This window comes from Excalfactoria chinensis, chromosome 4 (genome assembly GCF_039878825.1).
Source record: "Excalfactoria chinensis isolate bCotChi1 chromosome 4, bCotChi1.hap2, whole genome shotgun sequence".
Classification (NCBI taxonomy): domain Eukaryota; kingdom Metazoa; phylum Chordata; class Aves; order Galliformes; family Phasianidae; genus Excalfactoria; species Excalfactoria chinensis.
In genome coordinates, this window is record NC_092828.1 from 77,338,865 (window position 1) to 77,366,444 (window position 27,580).

Here is a 27,580-nt window from a genome sequence, read left to right on the forward strand (position 1 = left end):
TATCTATATAGACTTAAAGAAGAAGCTTGAAACAGCATAGCACAAACATTTATAGTTTATGTTCCCTCGTGTAAGAAAGAGAGAACAGATGAATCAACATGGTCCTTGTGTGAGGGGTGAGTGGGGGAGACATGGCAATAATATCATTTTCTTATTCTAATATGCTAGTGGAGACTGAAACAGTGCAGGAGAAAAGGGATGAGTGGAAGGTTACTGGAAAGAAAGCTGGAACTGCTTTGTTCTGCCTTTCTTCTGGAGTCTTTTCACTCCAAAGATAAAATGGTGGGTCTGTGTATCTCTGACAGTGGCTTGAACAGAAAGCACACACCTCTTCAACCACATGATGCAGAACACATGCTGCACAAGGCACAATCCATCATAAACGGGTCCAGAAAGTACTGTCCAGCACATCTCACTGAGATGCTTCACCTTCATCTTTTGATAAGGTAATAAACTTCATTATTAGGAATACTGAAAACATTTTTATTCCTAACAGAAGGGAGAGTCTGTCTAATAGTTCCATGTATTTCAATCAAAATACTTACTACACCTGTCTGTTAAGAGTGCCGTAGCAGTAAAAATTGACTCCAGCCTTCTGTGCTGTCACTTTTCACTACAAAATGTGAGGATCACAGGAGGAAATAGGCTGGCTCTGAATGTGGCCTGAAAAGAAAGCGTTTTCTTCCAATAGTTTTATCTTGGTGAGACTTTTTAGACTGTTTGACATTCTGAATTACATGATTACATAGGATAAGACTCCAGCAACATTTTGCATTGTAAAGATGGAGATGCTCAGCATTTTGCCAGATGCCAAGTGATACTCTGATATTTCTATCTTCTCTTTAAATTGAATGACAGTCAGCATATTCACAATGAAGCTGAGACAATCTGCTATCAAGTTACAGTGGTGATATTTTCCCCGATGAAGATCCCACAGCTTGTTGGAATAAAGCTCCTTAAAACTCAGTGCCTGGAATAGCTCCAGCTCCAATTGCTCTCTGTGTAATACAGTTTTATATTTGTGCCAGTCTAATAAGTAGATCACTGGGTAGAGGCTCTTGTAAGTAAGTCTATACGTACTGCACCATTTCCTGGCTCAGTGTGCTCCAGCGTTGCAGGCTGTGTGCAGTGGGGGAGGTGCCAGAGCTGATCAAGCAGTGTAATTTTATACATTACTGAATCAGTGCAGGAGAAACCTGGAGGGACAAAGCATCATCTTCTCTTTGGACTGCACTGTAAAATCCTACAGCTCTCTTATCCCAGCCATGCTCTGATACATTTTTTCTCTCCTTCTTCTGATTTTGGTGTGAATGATAAGTGATCTGATGATGGCTCTCGTTATGGAACCTATTAGCAAGTGGATGCCCAAGCAAGTAGTGGAATGGATGAAAGGTATGATTGTTTATTATCATGCATTGTCTGTACTTTGGATCCTTGCAAATATGTATCTGCTCCTGTATTCTTTGTTTTGGGAAGAGTTTATTCAGTTTTAATAACCCATATACTGCTTTGCACAGTAGTTTTCAGAGGCACGACTGAAGAGCAAGGCTGTTTAAGCTGTACAGCATGTTGTCGGAATTTCTGCTGGGAGCTGAGCAGGGATCTAATGCATTTGTTGGAAAGCGCAGACATAAAGTATTTGTGTCTCGAGGCTCCATTATGCATTGCACAGCGTAACGTTATTATGTTTGGCTGCTTTAAATTTGCCCTGATTAGGTCTGTTTTGTTCACGTCAGGTGATCTGATGCAGTGTCTGTGCAGCACTCGTGTGTAGTTTGGGGAGATACAAGGAGCGTAAGGTGCCGGTGGCTGGTCTGAGGAATCCTGATGCTTTGGTGACATGCCCTGATTCGTTCAGGCTTCCCAGCTTGTGCTGCTCTATGCAAGGCTCTGCGTCTCCGGCGGCCCCGGTACCGAGGACAGTGCATCCTGCGCCCGATGTGGGGCGGGCAGTGGGAAGTGCGCGGTGCTGAGCACGGCTTCGCGGGGGAAACTCTTCCAGATAACTTGACAGGAATGACAATTTCCCTGCACATTTGCAGCTTCACAACACAGCCAGAAGCTGTGACATGTTTTGCTTTATAATGCTCAGCAGTGTTACACACAGCTTGGTTTGGAGGGGAGGGAGGAGAATTGCTCAAGATGAGAAGTATTTTAAATGTCTCCTGAGTGAGGAAAATGTATTTCCACAGTGGAATGCATTACTGTTACACTCTGCTTCCAATGAGCTGCCTGTCTTAGAGACAAATGATTTCTGCTCTAATGGATCTCCATTATATAAGGAAAAGAGGTGCAAATGTTGTTTGTGAATTATTCACGGAAATGATTTCTGTAATGTGATTACTGAACTTATTGGAGGGATGAATTGGATGCCCACTATAATGTCCTTAAAGCTTTCAATGCGTTGTTGTTAATAAGGGAATGGCTTAGACCTCATTTTGCTGAGATACATCTCCATACAGAACTGAAGTGGGACTGTTGGAGTGCCCATCAGCAGCACGGCACTTCTCGACAAACTACTCTTTTGCAAGCATACAGTATTGCGAAGTGAATAGTATCCAAGAGAATGTATGTCATTTGTATCTCAGGTGTTTGTCAACTCAGGTTAATTGGGAGGTGTTAAGCAGGTCATCAGGATGCATCCCAAAGCCATTAGGTGCAGGATCAATTCCCATATTCCAATTGCATTACTTGAAATCAATACCTAATGTAAGTGAAATGGAGACTTCTGAACTGCACCTTTATTTTAAGTGTGTAAAAGACTTACAAAGTAGACCTTGTTATGCTATTTTAACTCACAAGTTGAACTGTTATGTAAATTGAATGCTAGTGTGTGTAATACTTGTTGCTTAATTTAAGAATACTCCCTACTACTTTTTTATCCTTTTTGATGTAAACTAATTTCATCTGGGGGAGCACTAATCCACAGGAAGTAAGAAAATCACATAAACAAAAGGTTCCTAAATGTATTGAGTTGTTTGACGGTTACATTTCTATACAAAGACTGCATCCTGCATCCATAAAGAAGTCTGGAATAGACAGGACTGTCAGTTTTGTGCCTCTGGGCTTATGCATATATATAATACAGTGAACACCGAAGTATTCACGAGTCGGAGATTTCCCCTGGTAACATGACTGTTACAGACCTACAAACAGTAAAGTTGTATATACATCCTTTTTCATCACATTCCTGTTTTATCCCAACGTTTACATTACAAAATGCACACTTCAGGTGTAATCAAAGAAGAGATGTAACAAACACAAATGGAAGCATTCCAACATTAGTTTAAAAGTAGATGGAAATTCCTGATTTTACAAAAATTGCCCAGTTGTGGTCACTACTTTCCTGTAATTTATGTGTATTCTGTATGTCAGCTCCATTAGCTATAGTTACTCTTCTAAATGGCTATGAATGCATTAGAGAGGTCAAAGTCCTGCCCAGGTAGCAATATTCACATAGTAATGCAGCTTTTACGTACGTCATCTAGACTGAGAGGTAGACTTTTTTAGGAGGACCAAAAGGTGCAGTGGAAACATTTTAGGGAAATTAACGCTTTATAAATGTGGAACACTGTCTTTACCATAGAAAGTAACTTCTTAATAAACAATGTATCTAATATTGCAGGTGTAATATGTCTTTTTATTCCTTAAAAATATCTAGTCAGTTAGCTTTGGAGTAAAGGTTGCATGTTATAAGAAATTTCATAGGTAAATAATATGTTGTTTTTTTTTAACTTGAAATTGTCATAACTATTTAAGATTCCTTAACTTAGTTTTAAAAACTGTTATTACAGTACATGGTATGAAATTAACTAGCAGTGACTACCAGCAGTACCAAGTAATTGAATAGTAGATGGGAGTAAGACACAGAAATGATGTTAATAGTTTGAGACCTGGCTACCCAGAATGCATCCTGATTACGGCGTGCTGTTAGCAGAAGCTGCTGTAGCCCAAGTCTCAACATCCTTCTGTCCTTTTCCTTAAGGAAATGTTACTTGCCAAAAAAAGTAAAAATTACTAGGCTCTCAGAAACATTATTATGACAAGTTGGCATCTTGTATTTATCCACAGTTCCTATCTCAGGAATGCATTCATCTGGAATTCAACTTGGGCACTGCATCTGAGGTTGTGGACAATTTGAAAAAGCCAAGCAAGTTTCTAGAAATTGATTCCAGAGGCTTTAGATAGGACTGGAAATTAAGGATTGAAATACCTTTGTAGAAAAGTAATTGTCTTCAGAGAGTACCAAAATATTTTGTAAGGATTAGCAAATATATAGCAGAAGGCACTGTGATTAAAAAGAAACTTTTCAGATGAGTAGAAACATGAATTGTGAGGTTGCTCTCAAAAGCAGGGCTTTCTTCTCTTATTTCTTTTTCTTTTCCAAAAATTTAAATTTCTGTAAATGTTTTTCCCTTCAGAAAATGAGTATTTCTTCTGGCATGTCTCCATTTCTTACATAACTATTTTTCTTCTGATTTGTACTGTGGAGTCTGACCACTACTTTAAGAGACAGAACTTTACATTGCATTGCTTAAGTTCGCTTTCAGCACAGCAGGGAAAACAAATATTACCTGTACAACTTACATGGGTATTAATTATCATGATACTTTACAAGCTGGTTTTCTTTTTCCTCTAATAAACATGATTAAATGACAAGATGTACTTCAATAATTACATCTGTAATTCTTTGACCTGGAGACTTTAGTGCTTGTTGGCCAATGAACTTTTGCACTTACTGTGAAACTCAAAGACACTTTGCAGTTGCTCGCACGTTATCAGTGAGCACTCCTCAACCAAATTCAGCCACAGATGCTCCTACTCATTGCAATGGAGCCAGGGGAGCTGCACTATGTGCCCATTTCATCTCAAATGATTCTATGATTCTATGGTATGTGTCCATGCACAATGGAGGGTAATCATGTACAGAGTTTGGGGGACTTGGAGGGGACACTCTTTCACAGTGGGTTGACACCTGTTTACAGATAAATACTAACTCTTTGGAACAATCCAATGCAATGAAATACAGCTCTGACTTTCAGAAAACAGCTGAACATGACAATAAGGAACTGGTGGTGGCTCGAGCACCTGTGAGTAATAATTCCACTTGCAGTCCATTACTCCAAGTCTCAGGGACTGGCAGTAAGGTTTGTCTGCCCAAACAGCCTGCAGTAGAGGATTCTCTCATAATGAATGCTCAGCTTTAGGTATTCATTTCACAACTGCAGCCAATTTCTCCCCTTAAATCTAGAATTTCTCCACTCTCAACAGGAGATACAGACATGGGAAAAAAAAATTAATTCAGTTGGTAAACTGATTAACTGTGCTGCACTGATCCTGTGCAGAATAATTATATGTTTAGCTGAAGGGTTTTCCTTAGCATGTAATTCCCTGATTTCAAGCTGGCTCATAAAAGAGAAAGGAAGGGAGGGAGGGGGAGCTGAGAGCAGGGAAGCTGATGACGTGAGAAGACTTGTTAGCATTCACATCACACAGGTCTCCGGCAAACCCCTTCTCAGTCTCCTTTTGCTTTTCATTAGATCACTACCTGTTCTGCAGCAGCATGTCAGGAACAGGGAGTCTCCTCTATTTACAGAGCGTAATATATAAAATCCTGCAGCGTAGTGGAGGCCAGCTAAATATTGTGATCTACTGCAAATGGAGCCTTACAGAACTGATCTGGATGACAGTTAGCTTCCTTGATCCCCCTTCGTGACCTTAGAATCCTGTAATGCAAGAACTTGTCTTCATAAGATGCAATTTAAAACTTAGGTAGATAACCCAGGTCATTCCTTATTTAGAAAAATGTAAGTTTGTAGCGTCCTTTCAGGTCTTTTGTAGACAAATAGATTTGAAAGAAAACTGAGAGCCACAAACAGAGAAGTCCACAGCATTAGCAGTGAATTGTCAAGCAGTTCCAAAGTGAAGGTTTCATCATTTTCCTTCTACTCTCAATTCCAAAACTGAAACAAACAATTTACTGTTGTGACTCCCAGTTGGATTTCTGTGTCCCTCTAGTACCACACTGCCAGTGTTTGCTAGAAGTCATTGGATCAGAATTGTCTGCAATTCTTCTCTGAGATCTCCTAGAAGTCTTAAACTGTAATACCCTTTAGAAATAAATTATCACAGCAACTACACTGTTGATTGTTATTATTAAGCCAAATTAAAATAGTGATATCTTAAGAAATATGGAACAGGATGAGTTAGTGCTGATAAATACCTGATTCATGAGTTGAGCTCCAAGATTCTCAATGATCATCCAAAAAACCCCAAATTTTCCAACAGTGATGAGAGAGTGGCACAGAAATAATGAAGAAGAGCTAGGCTGGGAAGTTGGAATAACGGCCCTAGGGATTTCTGTGCTTTTTGCTGCCCTCCTTCCAGGAGCAGCTACTGTACCACAGAGTGTGGGCTCTCCCTAAGCAAGGCAAGCACAACAAATGTGGATTTCCTGAGGTTTGCCATGGGCAATGCCGGTAGTGGGGACCTACCTCATATTATATGTTGTCCATATAATATAGAAACATAGAAAATATGTGGCAGAGATATTTCTTCATCCTTATTACCTCTTTTCTCCTAGGTTTTTTGAGGACGACTTAGAATCTATATATCTTCCAAGAACTGACTGAGAATTAGCACTATCCCCATAAAAGATTTCAGCAACGCTTGCAATTTAATGCTCTGTATTTATTATCTGGAGATTTAGGGATATATTACAGATTTTTCACATCTATAAAGACTATACATTCAGACTGCTTTAAATAAATGCCAATCTGCATGCAGAGAAATCTGAGCCAAATGAATGAGTGTCCCTCCAGTTACATTTATCAAGTGTAACTAATCTTTCAGGTCATGATATGAAGAAATTTATTTTATTGTCTAAAACATTAACACAGGCAGCCAGATATGCTTGTCATGCAGCACAGTATCCTGTAACCTTATCACATGTTCTTAAGACACATTATGCAAAATCCTTGCCTTTCTTTAAATTCTGACCACTACAGGAAGAACAGATGAACAATGCAAATTCAGAAGTGATCAGCCCCCTTCAGGTCTCCCTGTTTCACAATGCAGTATATTACGAAACAAAATTCAGAATAGATTGGATCCTATGGATGACACTTTCAGATCTAATTAAACGAGGCACTGTACATCAAAAAACTGAAGAGATACTGGATGCTCCTTGAGCAACTGAGTATGCTGTCAGGGTTTCTTCCCAGACATAATACTGGGATACCTTCTTGCCCTCCTAATTTCTCATTCTAATATTCTCTTTCTAATTTTGAAATCTCAAATGCAGTGGGAAGGCACCTTCTGGGAGTGTCCTCAAGATGGTGTCCTAAATGTACTCTATGGGTCAGATGGATGCTTCATGTACTCAAGTAAAGAGATATTCCCACCAATGCAATTTCCATACATCTGTTTCTTACAGGTTTAATCTCTTACATTTCTATTCAAAATGATGAAAAAAATGCATGAGGTGCAATAAATATTACAATGCTTGCATATGCGAGGAGAGCAAAAATATGTTACGATTTGCTCTGAGGTGTTTTGAGAAATTATTTTAAGATCTTGAAGGGTTTAGAAGAAGAAGAAGAAAAAAAAAAAGGAAAGTACTTTGAACAACCTTAATCTTCAGTGTTGTTCTTCCTGAGAAAATCTGTCCTGCCAATGCTGACAGAAGTGGATATGTATGTATATATATATTTATGTATATAGATGTATTTAAAGATAATAAATGAAACAGCGCTACTAATAAATATCAATAGTATGGAATATTGCTGAACAACTACGTATATTCATCATCTCCTGTCAGCTTAATTTTTATAGATGTCTTCTAAATGCTACTACTGCAATAATTTACTACTCCTACTAAATCTGAAACTTTCAGGTTGTACCATGATGCTATGTAGTGATGACAGGACTTAGGAAGATGGAGCTCAATGAGTTATTATTATAGATTTCAGAGAGAAGAAAAAACTGTAAGGTTCTATTTGTAAAGAGCTCTAGAGGTGATTCAGAATAAAATTATTCCTGATAAACTAATTCTCAGATGGCTCCCAACAAGTATCCTTGTAGCCCTTCTATACTGATGCACTCAAAAATTTTCAAGGCAAGTGCCATGTTTGGTTTTCTTTACTCAAATTCTCCACCAGGTAGTATACAGCAAAATAGAATTACGAAAGGACTCTGGTACATTTCAGTTGTAGTGTGGGAGATGTTTAAGATAAAAATGAAATAGATTATATTTTTACAAAATACACTCAGCTCTATTGCCTGCAAACGTGTTCATCTTTGTCACTCTAAGCATCACACAGAGACAATTGTATGGATTTTAGGAGGCAGTAATTGTGTCGTCTGTATTTGTACTGAAACTACTGCAAGTATAGAAAGGATTAATATCACACATCTGCCTTTTAGTTTACGTGGAAAACTACCTCTGTTTGAGTTAAGATAGACAGTGGTGACATCAGCCTGACAACTCAGACATAGCAATTATCACTTGAATGAAAGGCATGTTATAGCTCTCTCTTCACTAGCTTTGTTCTGTTTTCTTCTCTCTCCTCCTATTTATTCATTATTCTTTCACAGTATGTTTCTTGCTTTATTTTGTAATCATATAGACACAAAGAATCAGATTGTGAAGTAAATCATTCATTTAACACTAAATTCTAGTTCTAGCCTTGTATAACTCAGGGAATCGGGGGTTGCAGTGATTTGGAAGTGAATTGCCTTCAAAATCCAGGAGCAAATAAGTGAGAACAACAAGACAAAGAAATGGAATAAAGAGTGTGGGAATATAAGATTCTCTTCTCCCCTCTTCCCATCATTCTCCAACCTGTTCTGCTCCTGTGTGGGAGTTTTAACCATTCTATACGACAAAGTTCATGTGATTTAATAAATAATGCAAATGTCAGATGTTGTGCCATGATGCCTCTCCTGAAATGCAAATAATTCTAATCTTTCAATAATTTGTTTTCAGCATTAGAGACATGTCTATGAAGCATTTCCAGATACCAAAAAGCAAATGACTGCAGCAAGATTTGGTGTCAGGCTCTGCAAACCAGAGATGGTTCTGTATATTTGAAATATACATCCATTGAGGAAATTCAACAGCCATCAACCATTTCAACAGCCTCATATTGCTCAGAGAAAGCTAAAAACTTCCCAGCCTAAAAAGCTCTAGCACAGCTTCTTGGAGCTTTAAAGTGCAGTTGGAAGAAGCTGCATGTTAATGTTTCATCAGATCTACATTAAAATCTACCACGAATATTAAGGATGCTTTTAACTTCTCTTTCAGACTGAAATTTTGCTTCCCTGGGAGACAGAGGGGAAGTGTTTCAACAGTGGTATCAACTTAGCAAATTCTTTGCAGTGAGTGGGAAGACCTCTTGCTCTAAATAGGAAGGTACCCATTGCGCATTCCTAAAGGCAGGAAAATCATATGTAGGCACCTGTAATCGATCACTCAGCATGAACAATGAGCTCATATTGAAATGTCCTAATTTATAGAACACCAAGGAGAGATTTTAATTGCTCACTGTCAAGAAATTTTAATTGTTAGTTACCAAGACACACTGTGAATTTCCCTTAGTTGTGCAGAAATCCACCTTGTGATTTATGGAAGAAAAAGGCATTCAAAGCAGAGAAGAAACTCTTTGAACCTCGCATTTGAACCATGTACTGGGGAGAAACTATTAGAAAAATATAATAGAGTCTTAGAATGATCACTAATGGACTTTCATGTAAAAAAAGAAATAGATCCATTTAGAACAGTATTTCGGAGATGCTGCATTTCTAGAAAAAAAAGAAAAAAAAGGAGATTGAAGAGAACTAGTGAATAATGCATCAAATACGCAACAACTAATTCATCAAAATAGCAAAACAGTACCTATAACTTCATATAGAGAGATGGGAAGTTTTCATATCGTTAGTAAAAGGACAGACTGAGGATAATTTTAAATTATTTTAATTTTCTTAGAAAAATTGAGGAAAATGCTTCTTGAGACTTTCAAAACTGGACTTAAAAGCCCTACAAACTGTGCTAAGCAAGACATCGAGCACTGAAAGAAGGGTAGATAGAGGGATCTTATTAGCTATTTCTTGTTTATCTGATGATCCTCAGCAAAAATTATCAATAGCTTTTGTGGTGACAACCAAAGTAATGATTTGCATATCAGTAATGCCTAAATATCTTAAAAGCAAATGAAATCACGGAAGTGATCACTCAAAACAAGTATTTAATTTAATCTCTGTTTTTTTCCAAAAAGCCCCATGATCACTCAGAACATGAAAAGAAAATACTTTCTTAACCCCAATGTATTGTGAGCTGTCCTTCAGTTATTCTCTCCACTATTAAGTTCCATACATTTTTACCTATTTAATGGTAGTTAGGCAGTTACTTCTTCAGTAAGACCTCCTTTGTGAGTTCCTTTAATGGCAAAGCAGCATGCTTCATTCCTAAAAGACTTTGAATATTTACATGTTCTTTTAAGAACATCTTTTGCAATAAAAGGGCGTTGATATATGTGAAATCCTGACATTTCTTATAATTTAATTCCACATAATCTTTGGTGGTTTTCAAAAGTATCTCAGGTATACCTTTGACAGATCTTCAGCTTCCATTTTACACATCCAAGCAGAAATTCCATGTGAAACAAAGCTGTATAGTTCATCTTTGTAATGTCAGCCCGACCTGCTGATTGCAGGGCAGGCTTGAAATGAAAGGAATGAAATAATTCATCCTTCTGATTTTTTCTTTTTTTCTTTTGCCATCTGATTTCACACTTGGTTTGAATTGCTGGAGTTATTTTGATTTTGCTTGCAAACTGGTATGATGTGACATAAAAGCACAATGTCACCAGCAAAATTAAACCTTATAGCATACTGTAATAATGTAATACCATCCTGGAAGTCTGTATTTGTTCTTGTAATGAAACAAATGGAAACGGTGAAAGAACATGGGTGAATAATCTGCATCTACGGTTAAGCCTAGTAAGCATTCCTGCAAGCTTATCTAGATCTGCACAAATCACATTCTGGATTCCTGTCTTAATGCTGTTGAGAATGTGTGATGAAAATGATGAAGAGCAGGTCTCAATCATACACAAAATTCATAAGTTACACAGAACACTGAAATATGTAGCATTATTTTGCAGCAGCTCAAGAGACACCAGAATAAATTACAATGGAACAATAAGACCATCACTAATAAATATGGAACCAACGACTTTCTGTACTCTAGAGATAACAGCCCTAAAGCACGGTACTGAAGCTCAACAGCTAATCATTGCCCAAATGATAACTGAATCCACATTTCTGGGTTTTGGTGCACATAAAGAACATAGAAAGCATTTTGAGGAAACAAAACAAAACAACATCTAACTATGAACATGCTAAAACACTGCCTAACTTCTTACTAAAATAATAATAATAATAATAATAATAATAAATAAAATTGGTCTGAAAAAATGAACTGTAACTGAAAAAATGAATTTTCCATTTTACATCCAAAAAGCTCAGAAGAAGTTGAAGGCACACTTGTGTAATTTTGGTGAGGTCATTTTATCACTAACTCTAGGAAAGATTATTCAATACAATTAATTTACAAGCCTAGATGGCCAACAGAGTGTGATAAATTCTCTGTGATGAATTCACAAGGTGCCTCAAAATTACTGCAAGTTGTGTACGTGTATTTAAAGAAAGCATGTGGTCTTCCTTAAGGCCATTCCCACAATCTCTCTATCTGTACAAATCTGAGGAAAGAAGGATTATCTGAGATTTTTACTGAAAAATAAGAAATTCAATTGTATTTGAAGACTGTTGATGCACTACCATCTGTGTTGCTTTCAATCCAAATGACTGTCAGTAACAATTGTACACTGAAACAGAATAAGAAGAGCATGGTTTTTATTAAGTTTTCTGCAAGACTTCATCCCAAAGCTAACTGACCTTGAGTTTGTATTAGTGAACCTTGCATATAGCTGGACATGGTTCACAGAATCAGTAAATGAGAAACAACTATAGAAAAAATAAACCCATCATTATAGCATAGCATCTCTTTATATGGTAGCATCAGTATATCTTGTACACTGACTGCTCTGGGTAAGGTGATAAAACTGATCAAGCAATATAATTAAGAAATACTCTCAAGGGACTCTTTAGATTACAGTACAGTCATGCACTGGTATATTTCCTTTTTTTGATTAAAAAGGTATAGTGATCTTCCAAGCATTTCCCTCAAATAATCAATTAGAATCTAGTAAAAAAGCAATGTTTATTAAAGCCATGCTTATTTCCAGTGTTCATTATCTTCTGGTTTGCACCTGTGTTTCCAGCCTCTGTGTTTTAGCTCATTGGTTTGACTCTAAGAATCAATAAATGCTAATATACAAAGGAGGATAATAACAGGAGTTGAAAAAAAACATGACTATAAAACTATTTAAAGAAAACATAGTAGTCTAGTGCATGTATGGGCAAATGTACATATAACTTGTGATAAAACATATATGGGCAATTGCACAATCACAGTTGTTAATGAAAGTGACAAATACTGCTTATGCACAGATATACTTCCACTGGTCTGCAAATACATCAGAATGGAAATGCATACATTAGCATAATAAAGGTAAATGTTTATGGTTCAGTAAATGATCTTTTTCTAAATCTGTATTAACCCAAGTTAATGGCTTTTGCATATTGGTGTTGATGACAGTACATGCTCATGTGACCTGAGATTCCAACAGTTTGAGGTAACAGAAAGCAAAGTGCTTTTTTCTTCATCCTAGAGAAGACTCCAGAGGTCCTTGTAGTGGCCTTCCAGTACGTCAAAAAGGCCTACAGGAAAGCTGGGGAGGGACTTTTTATAAGGGCATGTAGCAACAGGACAAAGGGAAACAGTTCTAAACAGGAAAAGGGTAGATTTAGACTGTATTTAGACTATATATATAGAAGAAATTCTTTACTGAGAGGGAGGTGAGACACTGGAACAGGTTGCCCAGAGAGATTGTAGATATCCCCTCCCTGGAAGCATTCAAGGCCAGTCTGGATGAAGTTTTGAGCAACCTGGTCTAGTGGGAGGTGTCCCTGCCCATAGCAGGGGGGTTGTAACCGGGTGATCTTAAAGGTCCCTTCCAACCCAAACCATTCTGTGATTCTAAGAACGATGTTAAAATTTGTAACTTCATCTGCACCCGGTGAAAACTAGAAGGCAGATTGCTTTGTGTCTTATCAATGCCTGCATTGCCTGGTTCACTTCTGTTTAAAACAACAATCACACTTCAGTCCGCAACCAGAATTTCAGCTAAGGATAAAATTGCCACTGTGCATCTGTTATAACAGAATTTAAAATTCTGAGACAAGAGGCACTGTGCAAATGTAGGATCATTATTAGTATCCTGCTGCTTGTTAGGTTTTTGTCTTCTTCAGATCAAGTAACCTGAGTCAATGCAATATTTACTGTCAGAGTAATGCAAACTTATACACAATGCTGTCTGGGGATTAGTAAAGCTTTTGGGGATATGTTGTTTCCATAGAGAAATATTTCAACAAAAAACTCTGCTTTGCATGGTTCAAGCATTTGTGGATTGCTAAAGAGGATGTCCACAATGACCAGGAGATCTAGTAGGGACTGAGATATGAGAAGTGCCTATGAGAAGCACGATGCAGATTCATGTTCTGAGCTTTACAAGTAATAAGAATTTCAAGAGAAACTGTACTTAACAGATAAGAGAGAGATGGTGAAATGCAGAGAAATGGCAGTTATTACCATTAGCATCTGCAGCACATGAGGATTATGAAATTTCACCTTGGGCACTTGCAGTTCAGAATCATTGTTCCGCAGTGTGGGGAAACACTTTCAAGAATTAAGATCTGGCTGGCAATTTCTTCACCAGGGAAATCACAGCTCTAAGATTGAAGTGTTTTCTGCACACATGTAGCCCACTTTTCAAGGGAAAATCTAAAGCATATTATTCATCATGTTTGCTGTGTTTGGATTTGAAGTGTTGAGAATTAAAATATAGATCTTAACTTTTATTATTAAGTAATATGAAAGGGTTGCTCTGAAGGACAATATATGATTGGGCCTGCAAAGTTTTAGATATCTACTACAAGCATGTGGGTTGGCAATCATTAGCTAGTTGTTAAACAAGTACAACAAAAAAATATTTTTAATGATGCCATCGAGGCTTTCAGGACAACTAGCTCCATGTTCCTTCCTTCTTACTGTCTCTGCTTTGCTTCACAGTGCTCCAAAAGCACACAAACCATTCATCCACAGTACTCGTTAAGTTAGAGATTACTTATTTTGAAACACTTCCAAAGTAGAAAATAACTTGCATGCCTATCGTCAAAAGTAATACTACAGAAAAGTTTTATTCTGCATTGACTTTTATGTGGTGAATTGTCTCCTAAATGTGTGTGTGTTCTGGGTTTATATTGCAGCGTGATGTGGAGACAGTACAAATTCACTGAGTATGAATGTGCTAATTTAAGATAGAACGGATGCTCAAGAAGTCATAAATGAGTATGTGTTTTCAGGTAAATTAGCTAGGGAAAGAACAGCTATGTTTTGTATAGTCCAGCAACAAGGCTGCTGAACTAGGGAGAAAGAAGAGGAGGAGGTATTTCTGTTTCTCTGCTATCTTTAGAGCAACTACTGTGGCCGCGGTTTCCTCTCTTGGTGGATTTAGAAAGCAACCTGTGCTAAAGGGCCTAATTCTTATTGCAATTATGTGCAGCATGAGCATAATGAACCTTAATGAATCTTGATTCAATAGTAAATCCATCTGATGATATTTCATCTAATGACTTACCTCTAAGTCATGATAGAGAACTTTTTCTCACTTAAGACCAAAGAGCTCTTACAGACAGTTTTGATAGGTCATATACAGATTCATGACCTAGCATTAAACAGGAATCTCATAGAGAAACAGAATCTCCTAGTCTGGTCATCATAAGCCAAGTACTTCATGAACCAGAGCCTCTGGGAAAATATAATATTCATTCTCTGTTCCTTTTTTGTGTATTTTGATTTCATCTTTGATTCTGTTAAGCTAAAAGATCTTCACAGCTTCTTCAACAAATACAACTTACTTACTGCAATCTTCTATATTATAGTAATTTAAGAAGAAAAGCCTTGGGCTGAATAGCATTATTAACATTGAGAATGCCTGCTGTTTCTCAGGTATCTGTCAGTTCAGCATAAGGAAAAAGCTAATTATGTTAAGCAGGTCAGTCAGGAAGAAATCCGAAACACAGCAGTTAGAAATCAGTGTCCACTGACTTAGGCTGAATTGTACCACTGAACAAATATTCAACTGACAAAGCAATACACTGGGAAAGATGCATACTGCTAATATTAAAGAATGTAGTTTATCAGACTTGCAATGAAAGAACTGCGTGCAAGTCAAGGAGCTGATTTGCATAGGGGAAGGATGAGAAAAGCAGTGAGGAAAGTAAGAAGATGTGAATAAGAGAAAACAAACTGAAAGTAGTATGTGTGTAGATAGCCTCTTAATGTAACAAAGGTTTTCTCCTTAAAAAGTAGGAAAGAACTGTAGGAAACTTCTGAGACTCTGGACACGCAATCCTAAGTAACTATACTACGATGTATCCTGTATTTTTATAAAATATTTACTAATTTTAAAAGGTTTAAATTACACTTGGGGGTGTCAAATCCCTTGGAAATCAAAAGCACTTAAATATTGCAGTTAAATTACTTATGTTAAAGAAACACTTCTTAAGATTAAAAGATTAAAAATGTAGACAATTCTTTAAAAATATTAGCTTCCTGTATCATGTCGTACCAACATGAATTTTAGTAAAGTTAAATATTCTAGTCTCCACTCTACTTATTTAGAGTTGATTGCTTGATGCTGCCATTTTATTTAAGCTGAAGGATTCACCTGGTTAGGGAGTATTATTTTACAGCACTATTTAGTTTGGAGATGCGACAGGTTTATAATGCTTGAATACAAAACAATTTTTTTGCCATTTGAAATAGAAGAAGAATGGAAGCCTTGTTTCAGTGCGCTGAAGTGACCTGACATTATGAGGAAGTTTTGCCTATTTAGTCAAGTAGAGTATATGAAAATTATTCCTAATAGCTTTTTATTGGTTACCTAATTGCAGATTACTTCAAGAGGCAAAAGTCTGTTAACAGCAACTTTCTCATAACTTTCATCATATCTCATAACTTTCATAAATGGGGTTATTTAAAAAAAAATAATTACGTTATTTTAGAATAGAAAATCCATGTTAGACTTTGGAATGTTTTACTAAAATGTAGGGAATACAATGCAAACATTTTGAAACTGCCATCTTTACACAGACAATGAAGTACAATGAATGCAATTTGTGTTGTAATTTTCCAGTGAATTTGGAAAATTAACCAACTGTGTATATGAAATAATTTATTGGCAACACAGCAAGTGATTTCTGGAAACTCCTACATGAACTGTCTGATTTCTCAGCACCTATTTATCAGTGAATTTGGTTTTGTATTGTCACTAAATCTATACAAATAGAAACACAGACACAACCTTCTCTATCAGTACTCAGTATAGAACACAGCAATGATATTCACAAAGCAACATGGAGCCTCAGATCAGAAGCATAGTGAAAAGTTTCTTATGTTCTATAGCAAAGTGCAGCATCAAGTTAAATCAGCAGTAAAAAAATATATTCTCATATATTAGAAGTATATTGGAATGGTCTATTTAGTAATGACTGTATATATTTATGAAAAAAAAAAAAAAAAAAAAAAAAAGCTCATAGGGATATGATGCCTCATTCTCCTACCAATCCTGCCAATGCAAATCGCTGGCATATTTTCACTGAAAATCATTGTATCAAGATGCCAATGAATTTATGCTGCACTGTTTAAAAAACTGCTTAAAAAACAGATCTGGTTTAGAAAAAAGAAGGAATTAAGTGTAAAGGAAAACTCTAATTTCTCATTACAGATAATTAAAACCACTCAGCATCATGTGTTGAAGGGTTCACTTAAAACAACTGGACTACTTACTTACAGAACACAGCCCTATTTGTTATATTACGATGTTAAACACACTTAACAAATTTATAGGGTTTGCTGGTAGCGAAATGCCCCAATGGCAAAGACACTTTTTATCTTTTCATAAAAGACTTAATGTAAAATTTGTAGACTTACTGAGCCAAAACAACATTAGCTCGGTGAACCTAAAAAGCTCTTGTGGTGATCATTTGTCTGTTCCTGTGCACCTCCAGACACCTCTAGGCTTAGCTTGGCTGTAATCCCATAACTGTTTCAAGCAGAAATTCATTGACTCCAGCAAACTCATTTAACATCAGTTTTACAGTTTTACAATCTATTTATTTATTTATTTATTTATTTTTCAGCTGCATTAGCACACATTTACACTGTTTCAGGAGAAGAATCAGATCCTCAGAGCAAAACCTGCACACTCATCAGACATACACTTTTGTTATTTAAATATATTTTAGGTGAACATTTATGTTAGGAAAAATAGCCTTGTTTTTATTTTTGGGTGTATAAGCAGAATTTTCCAAAAGCAACCAGATTTTAAATACGCCTTACGTTTCTTCAGTCCCAAAAGACATGCAAAAACAGCAAAAAAGAAAAGCTAATTCAGTTAATAAAGAATTATTAACTATGCTGCATTGATCATGGCTAGACTGATTACACATTTAGTTTAAGGTTTTCCTTAGCATGCAGTTCTCTGTATTCTAGCTAGCTTGAAAAAGGAGGGAGGATGGAAAGTACAGCAGGGAAGCTGATGACGTGAATGGGCTTCTTAACATTCACATCACACAGGGCTCCGGCAAACCCCTTTCAATCTTCGTGCTTTTCATTAAATCACTACCTGCTTTGTAGCAGCTTTTCTCAAACGGGGCTTCTCTTACATTTTCATAACACAAACGCTAGCAATGCGCTAAGTATCTGCAGGATTGACATGCATGCCAGCTTCTTTGATGTTATCCTTAAAAAAACAACAACAACAAACACTGTATGAAATTCAAAAAGGAGGAGGAGCAGGTTGAGGAAGACATCAAATAAGACAGACAATTCTGGAACATTGCATTTGAACAGCCAACTCTTGGAAATATATAGCTGGATCTTTGCAATATATTTAGTTATCCTCTAGAAGGCATTGGCCTGGAATGCTGATAATTTTCAAAAGCAGAACATGCAAAGATCAAACAAACATCAGAACAAACAAAATCTTTCCTCAATCAGCATGTGTGAACTAAGCCAACAAATTTAGCTACCACAAAGGTGAATTACAGCATTCTTCTGACATAGATCTCCCTGGACTATGTTAAAGCTTTAACTGTCTTAATCTTTATTAAAGTACTTCCCCTTTCTACGCTGTTGTTTTTTTTTTGCCAGGAAATACTGATTTTTTGGACAGAAATTTATTCTAACAACACAGTGCATCTCTTTAGCCAAACTTCATACATCCCTTCCTGCACTAAGAATCTTCACTGGCCTTGAATTCTGAAACCCCAGTAGGTATTTAAATGAAGACTTTCCTGTGTTTTGCCAGGGGAGCCACCCTTTGGGATCACAGCGGTAGCTGAAGCTGCAGGCCACATGCACAAAGATGAGGTGACACATGCAGATCTGCATGCCTTCTCTGAAGTGACGCTGTTACACTGGTGGTAAAGCAGCACCAGGAAATGTTGCTGTCAAGGCAAGCATATTGGGTTATTTTCATATTTCCAGTGATTTCTTTTGAAATATTAAAATGGTAGTTTCTTTGTATATTAATTACAGGTGTGGAATTCCCAGAACTAAAGCCATAGTTAAAGTCCAAAAATGTAATGATTTCAGGGGTATGTTGCACAGTATTGCTGAATGCTGATGGCAAGAATGCCATCAAAGGCAAGGCCAGTGTGAGAACAGAACCCAATAAACATGTTATTGCACTGATAGGTAAACATATAAATTATCAATGGGGATCCACTTTGTAAAAGAGGATTGTTAGTATGAGCATCATGTAAATGATACCACAAAACTATAGGAAGCATTTAGAGGGCAAATCAATGTATGTAGTGAGTGGATTTTTACGAACCAAGATGCTAAAATAAATGACAAGTAAATGTCACAAGGAGAGGAACAGATAAATAATTGCTATACCAAATAACTTATCTGCATTGAGAATCAGAAAACTGGATTTCAGGTATCTTGGAATTGTACAGTGTCAGGGATATCGCTGTATGATTTCTCTGGTGGTTCTTTCAGACTATAATGCAGATACCTGTGGTTGCCCCTTCTGACAGGTGTCAATTACATGGAAGGTCAGTTCACAAAAAATGACAGCATATATTTTTCTGCATAGGCTTTATAGATACATCTTTTCCTAAATCTTAGAGGCTCCCAACTGACCATAGCATTTATCATTTCTGTAAGAAAACACACAGATTAAAGGTAACCTTCAGTACAATTATAATCCAGTCATATGCTTTTTTTTGTGGAACACTGGCTGGGAAAAGTATTGTTTACTTCAGACACATCTGCTGCACTGCTGTGGTCAGTAGCTCTTACTGTGTATCTCCATCATGTCCTCACTGCAGTGCCAGATCTTGAATTAATCAGGCTCATTTAGTAGCGTTTACAATTCAGTAAAAGTACCCAAGTAGCACAGAGAACTGTGTAACCAAAACCCACGACATTACAGCCATCCTGTCAGCAACATTCAGGTGTCAAACCTGTACAGCCTGGCTCACTGCCTCGAGCTTGGAGCACCTAGTTGTCACAGTATTTCTAGCAACTGTGAAATGTGCATGGTTCCAATTTAGTACTGCATTTATACTAATATTAACAGGGAGATTATTTAAGAGAAATTGTTTCCAGAATGTTTTCCAGCTGCTGTCATAATATGAATTTGATCTTTTTCCAGCTTTGATACAGACAGTGGTCCAGAACAGTACCAGAATGTGTGGAACTAAGGACTTTGTATGTTGAATATAGGTATCTACATCAAACTGTGCCATAACTGGAGATAATCACCAAATGTTTTTCTCCCTAACTGCTAACTTTTAGCATTTTAAATACTCTCAGTATTTCTTGTTCACATTTAATTTCACAAGTAAAATTTGACCAGATTTCCTAATATAGACTATATCACTTGCATCAAAAAATGACCTTTTTCAGCAAGAGGACTTCACAGCTGTGAGACAACACTCTCTGGTGCATTTGGCTCATCTGCTTGCAAAATTAAAATTGAGTTTGCTTACACTCTAAATTACCAGAGTGATAACATCACTGGTTTGGCAGTTCTGATAACTTTTACTGAATGAATTTCAATCTCAAAACGGCTCTTTTTTTTCTGATTTCTGCTGCTCTGAACAGCTTTTCTTGTATTCCCACAGATTTCATAGAACCTGATTCCTTAGAAAGACATTTCAATTAGATTGTTGGCATGAATGAAGTGATGTTTCAGCCACTATAGTTTATTTTTTAAAATAGGTTTATCTTTTAGGGGGACAAAAAAAGAAAGTGCTCAAATATTGCAGGTCTAAATGTTGGGTATGAAAACTGAAAGCTCTCTTTTTCAGTTTTACTCACATTAAATTTCAAACTTGTTTAGATGCCTCCAGACAAGCTAATTTGTCTTGACAGCTCTCAGCATCACACTTAGTTTATCCCCACAGGAGTCTTGTTCCATAGGAGAAGAGACTGCATTTCTCCCATTCGCTTGCCTTTGACTTCCATATTTGTGTGAACAACTTCAAAATCATAACATTAATAAGGAATAAATAATCATTTCAAGAAGTTTGTAGCAATAGAAGGGTAATCAGAATGAGTTGGATTCACTACTGTAACTTTGTAAAAATGTATCCATACATTGGTTAAAAACAAACCAAATCAAGCTGAGTTGATTTGCAGGGCACAGTTCATGCCACGTATATGTCCCTCAGCCATGGCACAGCGTGGCCTTTGCTATTACTTTTGGTTTGTACTTTCATATTCCAAGAGATGCCCTTTAACTATGACAGAAAATTGCACATCAGTGTGCGTTATGTAAATCATATCCACTTGAAAACCCCTCCCTACTGATAGGGATGTTCAGCAAATCACCTCTTTCACTAACAGAAGTCTATGGCAGCCACACAGGCATATCATATGGCACATACAAGACTTCAGGGTCCACAAAGCAGGACCCCATATGCTGCAAAGGAACAAGCATCTGCAACACTGGAAAATGCAATCCAAGAATAACCTAGATTAGAATTAGAAGCAAAAAGGCTTAGCTCATAGCTCTTTCACTAGTTTTATTTAAAACACTTCTATTCCAGTTCCCCAGGCAGCTAGATAGTGTTTCCATCTCCAGATAAGAAAAGGCATAAATAGGTTTAAAAAGTATGAGTCCCCTGAAATTCAAAGGAATTAATAATCTTGCTTACATAGGAAACATGAACTTTAATACAAGTTCCCAACAGCCTGAATTACAAAGTGAACACCATTCACTTTTAAGCTGGAAACAAATTTGAGGATGCATAATGAAGGAGAATCAGTTCTTATCAAGATTGCTGCAGCAAGCAAACTATCCAGGCTATATGCCAGCATGTTTTAATGGGAAAATAGATAAATAAATTAATTAATAAAGAGTGAAAGAGAGAGAAGGAAGGAAGGAAGGAAGGAAGGAAGGAAGGAAGGAAGGAAGGAAGGAAGGAAGGAAGGAAGGAAGGAAGGAAGGAAGGAAGGAAGGAAGGAAGGAAGGAAGGAAGGAAGGAAGGAAGGAAGTTGTCAAGAACAATAACATTTGCCAAGAAAGCAAGAATCAGATAACTGCTAAAAGCAAGAGAAGCATTCAGAATGCCTAACAGTGAAATGCTAGAACACTAATCAATAAAATACTGAAAGAGTTGGCTGTAAAGGACAAAAAAGCAGGATTACATCATAAGTGCTACATCATCACCTGGAGGATTTTAACAAGATCATATTTGGAAATGGAAAAGAACATGTATAAGGTAATGTAGCTAACGTTTCAAATTAAGTCACCAGCCTCTGAACTGAGAAAAGAATTATATGCGTAACACTGAAGCCAATGAAAGAGACAACTGTATTTAATAAAGCAATAATAACTGCTGACAATATCTGCTTACATAGATTGGTAACTTTTTATCATCACACAATTTGCAGCACCAGCTCTCCAACACTTCAGTCCTCTATTTATTTGAATAAAGACAGAGCCATCCATAAAGAGAAGCTAACCTAACTTAGAAACAGGTAACATTCTGGAATGAACTGAAGAAATGACGTAAACTCACTAGGAGAAAATGAACTCAATACATTTTATTTCCAGCAGACTTAATGATTAGCATTTAAAAAAAGAACAACAAACTTTAAAATGAGAGGCAGCATTTTGAAAAAAATACATAAATTCTTCAGGGACTTCCATTCTACCAAATATAATTAGGAACACACTGGTTTATACCAGCTAAAGACCAACATAGCTTTCACAAGCAGGTATACATCTTCAAGATTGGTTCCTGTGAAAAATCAGTTCTGAAAATTATCTGTATTAGTTTAAACACTCTCAGTGGTAGATTTTAAACAAGAAGCTAAGAAAAAACAAAACAAAACTGTGTATCAAGTATACAAAGCAAAGATATGCACAGGAAGTACAACTCACCTGTATGCTGTATGCAGTGCACACCTTTCAACATTGTGCTCAGTCAGAACAGCTCATCTGATGACAGACTCAGGTCCTAATTCATTTAAATGACTTTGGAATTTTACCTTGTTTTTCTTCTAATTAACCATTAGGCTTGAAGACTATTTACAAGGTTTCTGCCAGTCATACTAATACAGAAGTTGCCTGATTTTGGTGATGAAAGCCTGAAAATTGACAAGGATAGTCCCTAGAAAGTAAACTGGTCTTTTGCTTCATTTGTCTCATACATTGATGGAGACAAGAAAGGACTGCAATCACTGGCTCCAAAGCAAGAGTTATTACAGGCAACTGTAATGTTTACATAAAACTGTGTTCAAAGGAAGGAGTGGAAACCCACAGAAGGAGTAAGATTGGAAGTGGATCTGATGGAGTCTACACAGTTTTTTTCTGTTAGCTTTGCTGGTAGATTCAGTTAATGAATGCAGAAGAGTCACTGTTCTGATTTCTCCTAAGACAACAGAAGAAAAAGCATTCAGGCTGGCTTTTCAAGTGTATTTCCATGAAATATGCTATGCACAAATTAGTTGAAGACATGCCTACTAAACTTCATTTAGACCCTCCAGTCAAACTTGACAGAGTGCATCTGTTTAAATAGCCTTCATATAATTAAATGTCTTAACTGTTCTGATAATGTCCATTATTATTCCATCTTGTTATTACTAACAGCATTTAAACATTTAAAGGAGCACTCAAAAGGTAAGTCATCTGAAAAAGAACAATATATAAGTGTGAGTTGAGTACTATACTAAGTTCTTTAGTTCTGAGAACTACTGGTGATAGGTGAATGGTTGGACTGGGTGATCTTTCCAACCTTGGTGATTCTGTGATTCTGTGAAAGTCTTACAATGTACCCAATTTAGTTAGATAATGCAGTGAGATCTTTTTGATCTTTGCATAGCTGTATCCATATCAGAAAATGAATTAAAACCCTTCGAGTTGGGCAAAAGTGAACACATTTGTTGGATTCCTGCAGAGAAACGTGTACGTGTGTGCATTCTTAGGCAAACACACCACATGCATTTCCCTTGTGCATCCATGTTCTCAACAGTGCCACACATACTTGCACTGACAGCATCTAAGTTTGCTACTGAATGGGATTTCCTATCAGCCTATAATGGCTATTAAACATCCATAGATCTGTCTACCTAGCATGTTGAAAATGTTAGCATTGCACACTTTCTAATTATAAAGACTTATTTATTTGGTGTTTACTTGATTATCTTGGGCATTTGAACTGGATACATCTCTGAGCAAACAGTACTATTTTAAATTTACAGCCAAAATTACTTGGCTCTTAGAAACCATATTTTAATATTATGTTTACACAATAGGTCCCAAACTAACAATGAACTGCACTCAGGAAACATGAGCAATCTGCTGTTGAGGTATACATCTGATATCCTGAATGTACAGAAACATTTCATCTGCAAGATCAGAACAGGTCCCAAAGATTACAAACCAGTTCTCTTTAACTTCCAGAGAGCTGCTCTGAAAAAGGTTGACTATTCCTTTTGATCTCTGACCCACAGAACAACACGTAAGGTAACAGTTCAGTAAACTCTTCCCAGTACCATCACAAACTCCTCTTCCTGAAGCAGCATTGCTGATTATCTTAATGGCATAATTAGCTTACCTGGTGTACATATAATAAGACTATCCTGGAAACCAATACTTGTTTCAGGTAGGTTCTGTAAATATGAATAAAACAGTGCCACCTTGCACTACATTCTTACAGTAGTGTTTTTACAAACTTTAATTAACAGAAGATGTACTTTGTTCTCAGATACAGTGCTAGTTCTGATGCAACCTGCTGCATTTTAAATTTCAGATCAATTTTTACGCTTTAAAATGAAAAGAGTGGATATTTCAGTAAAACAGTGACAAAACAAGTGACATAAAGCTGTAGTGCATTATCTTTGTTTCTTTTGTGCCATTTGCACTTGTTTGTGGTATAGAAAACTAACAGATAGCGATCATGAATCCTGTAGAAGAGCACCAGTATCAAGTATCTAATGTTGCCTCTCCCTCCCTCCTCATGACAGGCCTGTATGTGGCAGAGCCAGGGAAAGATGAAAAACACATTCAACAGAAAACACAGACAGACACACATGGAATAAAGCCACACAGAAGGTTAGTTAGTTCCCTAGGTCTCCAGGATAAACAAAAGCTCTTAGGTAAAACTTTATCCTGATTTTCCTACAGACATCAGAAGTACAACAGACTGGATATTTTTGATGGATATAGAAAGGTTTCCATTATTTAATAATTCTAAAGACTGTCCTAAATCCTTGAACAATTCTAATGTTGTACTTACAGCAACAAGATCAGGAAAAGATACTGTATGGCCTTAGCACAGTTTTCCTCAAGATTTCCATTCTTAAGTAACACATAAATGTGAATAACCTCTAAACTTTGTCATGCTAACATATATTTTATTGGATATGGAAAAAACAGCTTAGAGTATACTTAGGAAAATATAATATGGTTTAGAAATTGGATTGTCCAATAAGGAATTCCTGCCTCTAGGGTTAATATCATTTTCCCTGAACAGAGAGAAGGGAGTAATGAAGCAATTCCACAACCAAACACAGAAATATTTCTTCATTTCATCCAATTTGGCACAGGGAAATTCAAGGCTGCAGTTTTACCAGTTAGACTGCAGACAGGCAGAGGCAAAACTGGTCTCCCTTACCTCAGAGCTGGCCTGAGGGTATAAGGAGGATGTCCCTGGGCACAGAGGGGCTTCAGGAAGTCAGCAGGTTGCAACATGGACCAACTTTCACTGCTCTGAAGGGCACATCGTTGGAAGCTCAGCAGGTCTTCCTTCCATGAGGAGAAGGCTGGAGGCTGGGTTTCCCCTCAGGGCAGCCTCAGGCAATGCATGCTAGAGATTCGCACCTGCTCCTCACAGAATGGCTGCACAGTACCTGTGTTCATGGGTAGGCCCGAGGCGGCCTGAGGGGCATGGGGCTGTGTGCTCCTCCAGAGCTTCCCTGCAGCTTTCATCCCCATGGACTGAGGTATGGGGAAACAAAATCAGGTTCTGTCTGAGGAGGAGGAGGATATATACATACATATATACATACATATGTATATATATAAGAAAAACGTAAGGCCATGAACTGTGTGCAGAGTGCGTGGGGAGAGCTGCATGATGAACAGCTGTGTGGAGAGGGCTTGGATGTGGGCCTGGAGTGAGACAGTGAGCTGCTGTTGTGAGGAATTCAGACATGCACCCTGTGCTCATGTACTTTGCTAAACAGATTTACACTAGAGCTACTTAGGAGGAAATAATTCCAGCAGGTCGTTATGTGGAATGAAAGCTTGCTGAAGGGAGTGGGTGGGAGGAGGGCAAACAGAGGCAGCGTTGTGAGACTAAACGCCTATTTGTGCAAATGTGTGCAAACTAGACTATGTTGTTGCTTTCCAATACTGAGAGTAGCTACTAAAATCATTGCAGTCGTAATACCTTTTTTGTTGTTGTTGTTTCTTCTAACAGACAAAGAATAGAGACTGAGTAAATACCAGCTGTTAAACAAAACAGAAACCCGCACTAACTTCTTACCTCATCTGCACCTTGATTTCTTCTTGCTATAATCTCCTTCCAATCAGCTTTATACTCCTTCTTCTAAAAGGCTCAGCTCACTGAAGTACTGGTGATTTCTCCCTTGGATGTAATTGACCAGAGGAATACCTATACCCTGCCATAATCTATTCAGTCTATGTCTGTCTGTTTGTATGTAATGTACCAATAACTCCATAATTATCTAACATCCTAAGAGAATGCAATGCAATAAAAATCCAAATCACATTTTATATTTGGAATTTGATGTAAATTTGTGTGTATATAATTTTCTTGAAAATGATGAGGTATAGTCAAGTTAAAATTACATTATTTTTAGCTGTTGGGGAATAAGCTAGCCCATTATTTTACATTCCTGTTCTAGTTCCTTACAATCTTTATGCACCGCAGTTAGGCTTTTGTGATAAATAGCTCTGCAGAGAGTAAAAGCTTGCTCATTTTCTTTGATTTCATCAGCAATCACCTCACAGTTATTCAGGCTGCAGGTGCAGATACACGGAGCTGGTTCCCCTTGAGCTGCGTGGGTGTGAAAGCGGCGGAGCTGCGCTCGATGCAGTGCTGTGATACATGGCTTTTGTGACTTGGGTCAGCATTCACTGGGGGATCTCTGCCTTCATAGCCCATAATGGTCCTGATGCTTCTGTGCTCTCTGCAGTTTAATATGCATGTGTTTGTGTAACTACCGATTTTTTGCTTCATTTGCATTACCAGAACTCTCAATTACTTTGGGTAATTGAAAGTGATTGGTTTTGGTGTCCTGGCAACTTAGTGTGGTTTTAGAACACATTTTACAGTCATTTTCATTTTGGAAAGCTAATGACAGCTCTTGCAAATGTATGAGCCGTTGTAGGTTTGAGATAATTGAGCTAAAGCCTATGTCAGAAGAAGGCTGGCAGCTATTTCAACCTATATTTCAGTTACTTTGTTTAGCTTAGATTAATTTGAATCAGTTTCAATGCATGTTGCCATTTTTGCTTCACAAATAGGTTCTAACTTCCAAGACAGTATTTTTTTTCCTTAAAAAGAAGTTAAATATAATTGGAACATCAGAATTTAGGAAACAGTCATGTAGAAAAACAAATATTATTAAAGTGTTTTGGGTATTAATAGTCAGACACGAATCTCATTTTAACTGTAACAAATAGTGTAAATGTTCCAGGACTGACTCATACTTTGTATGCCTGCCAAGAATGACGTGAGTAAATATATCTCAAAGCCAACTCTTTTTCAGTAGACTATTGTTTACTGGAATTTGATATATTATAGCAGCATTTGTCACAACTCTTCAGATAAGGAACAGTCACAA

General features: G+C 37.2%; 1 protein-coding gene across 1 annotated transcript in view; it reads left to right on the plus strand.

Moving 5' to 3' along the window:
• Nucleotides 1–279: 279 nt before the first annotated feature.
• LOC140251378 (connector enhancer of kinase suppressor of ras 2-like) overlaps nt 280–27,580 on the plus strand; it is a 177,067-nt gene continuing 149,766 nt past the window's right edge. Inside the window, exons 1-2 of the mRNA XM_072335085.1 lie at nt 280–446; nt 1,319–1,392. Of these exons, the coding sequence (XP_072191186.1) occupies nt 280–446; nt 1,319–1,392 (241 nt within the window). The remainder of the gene's footprint in view (nt 447–1,318; nt 1,393–27,580) is intronic.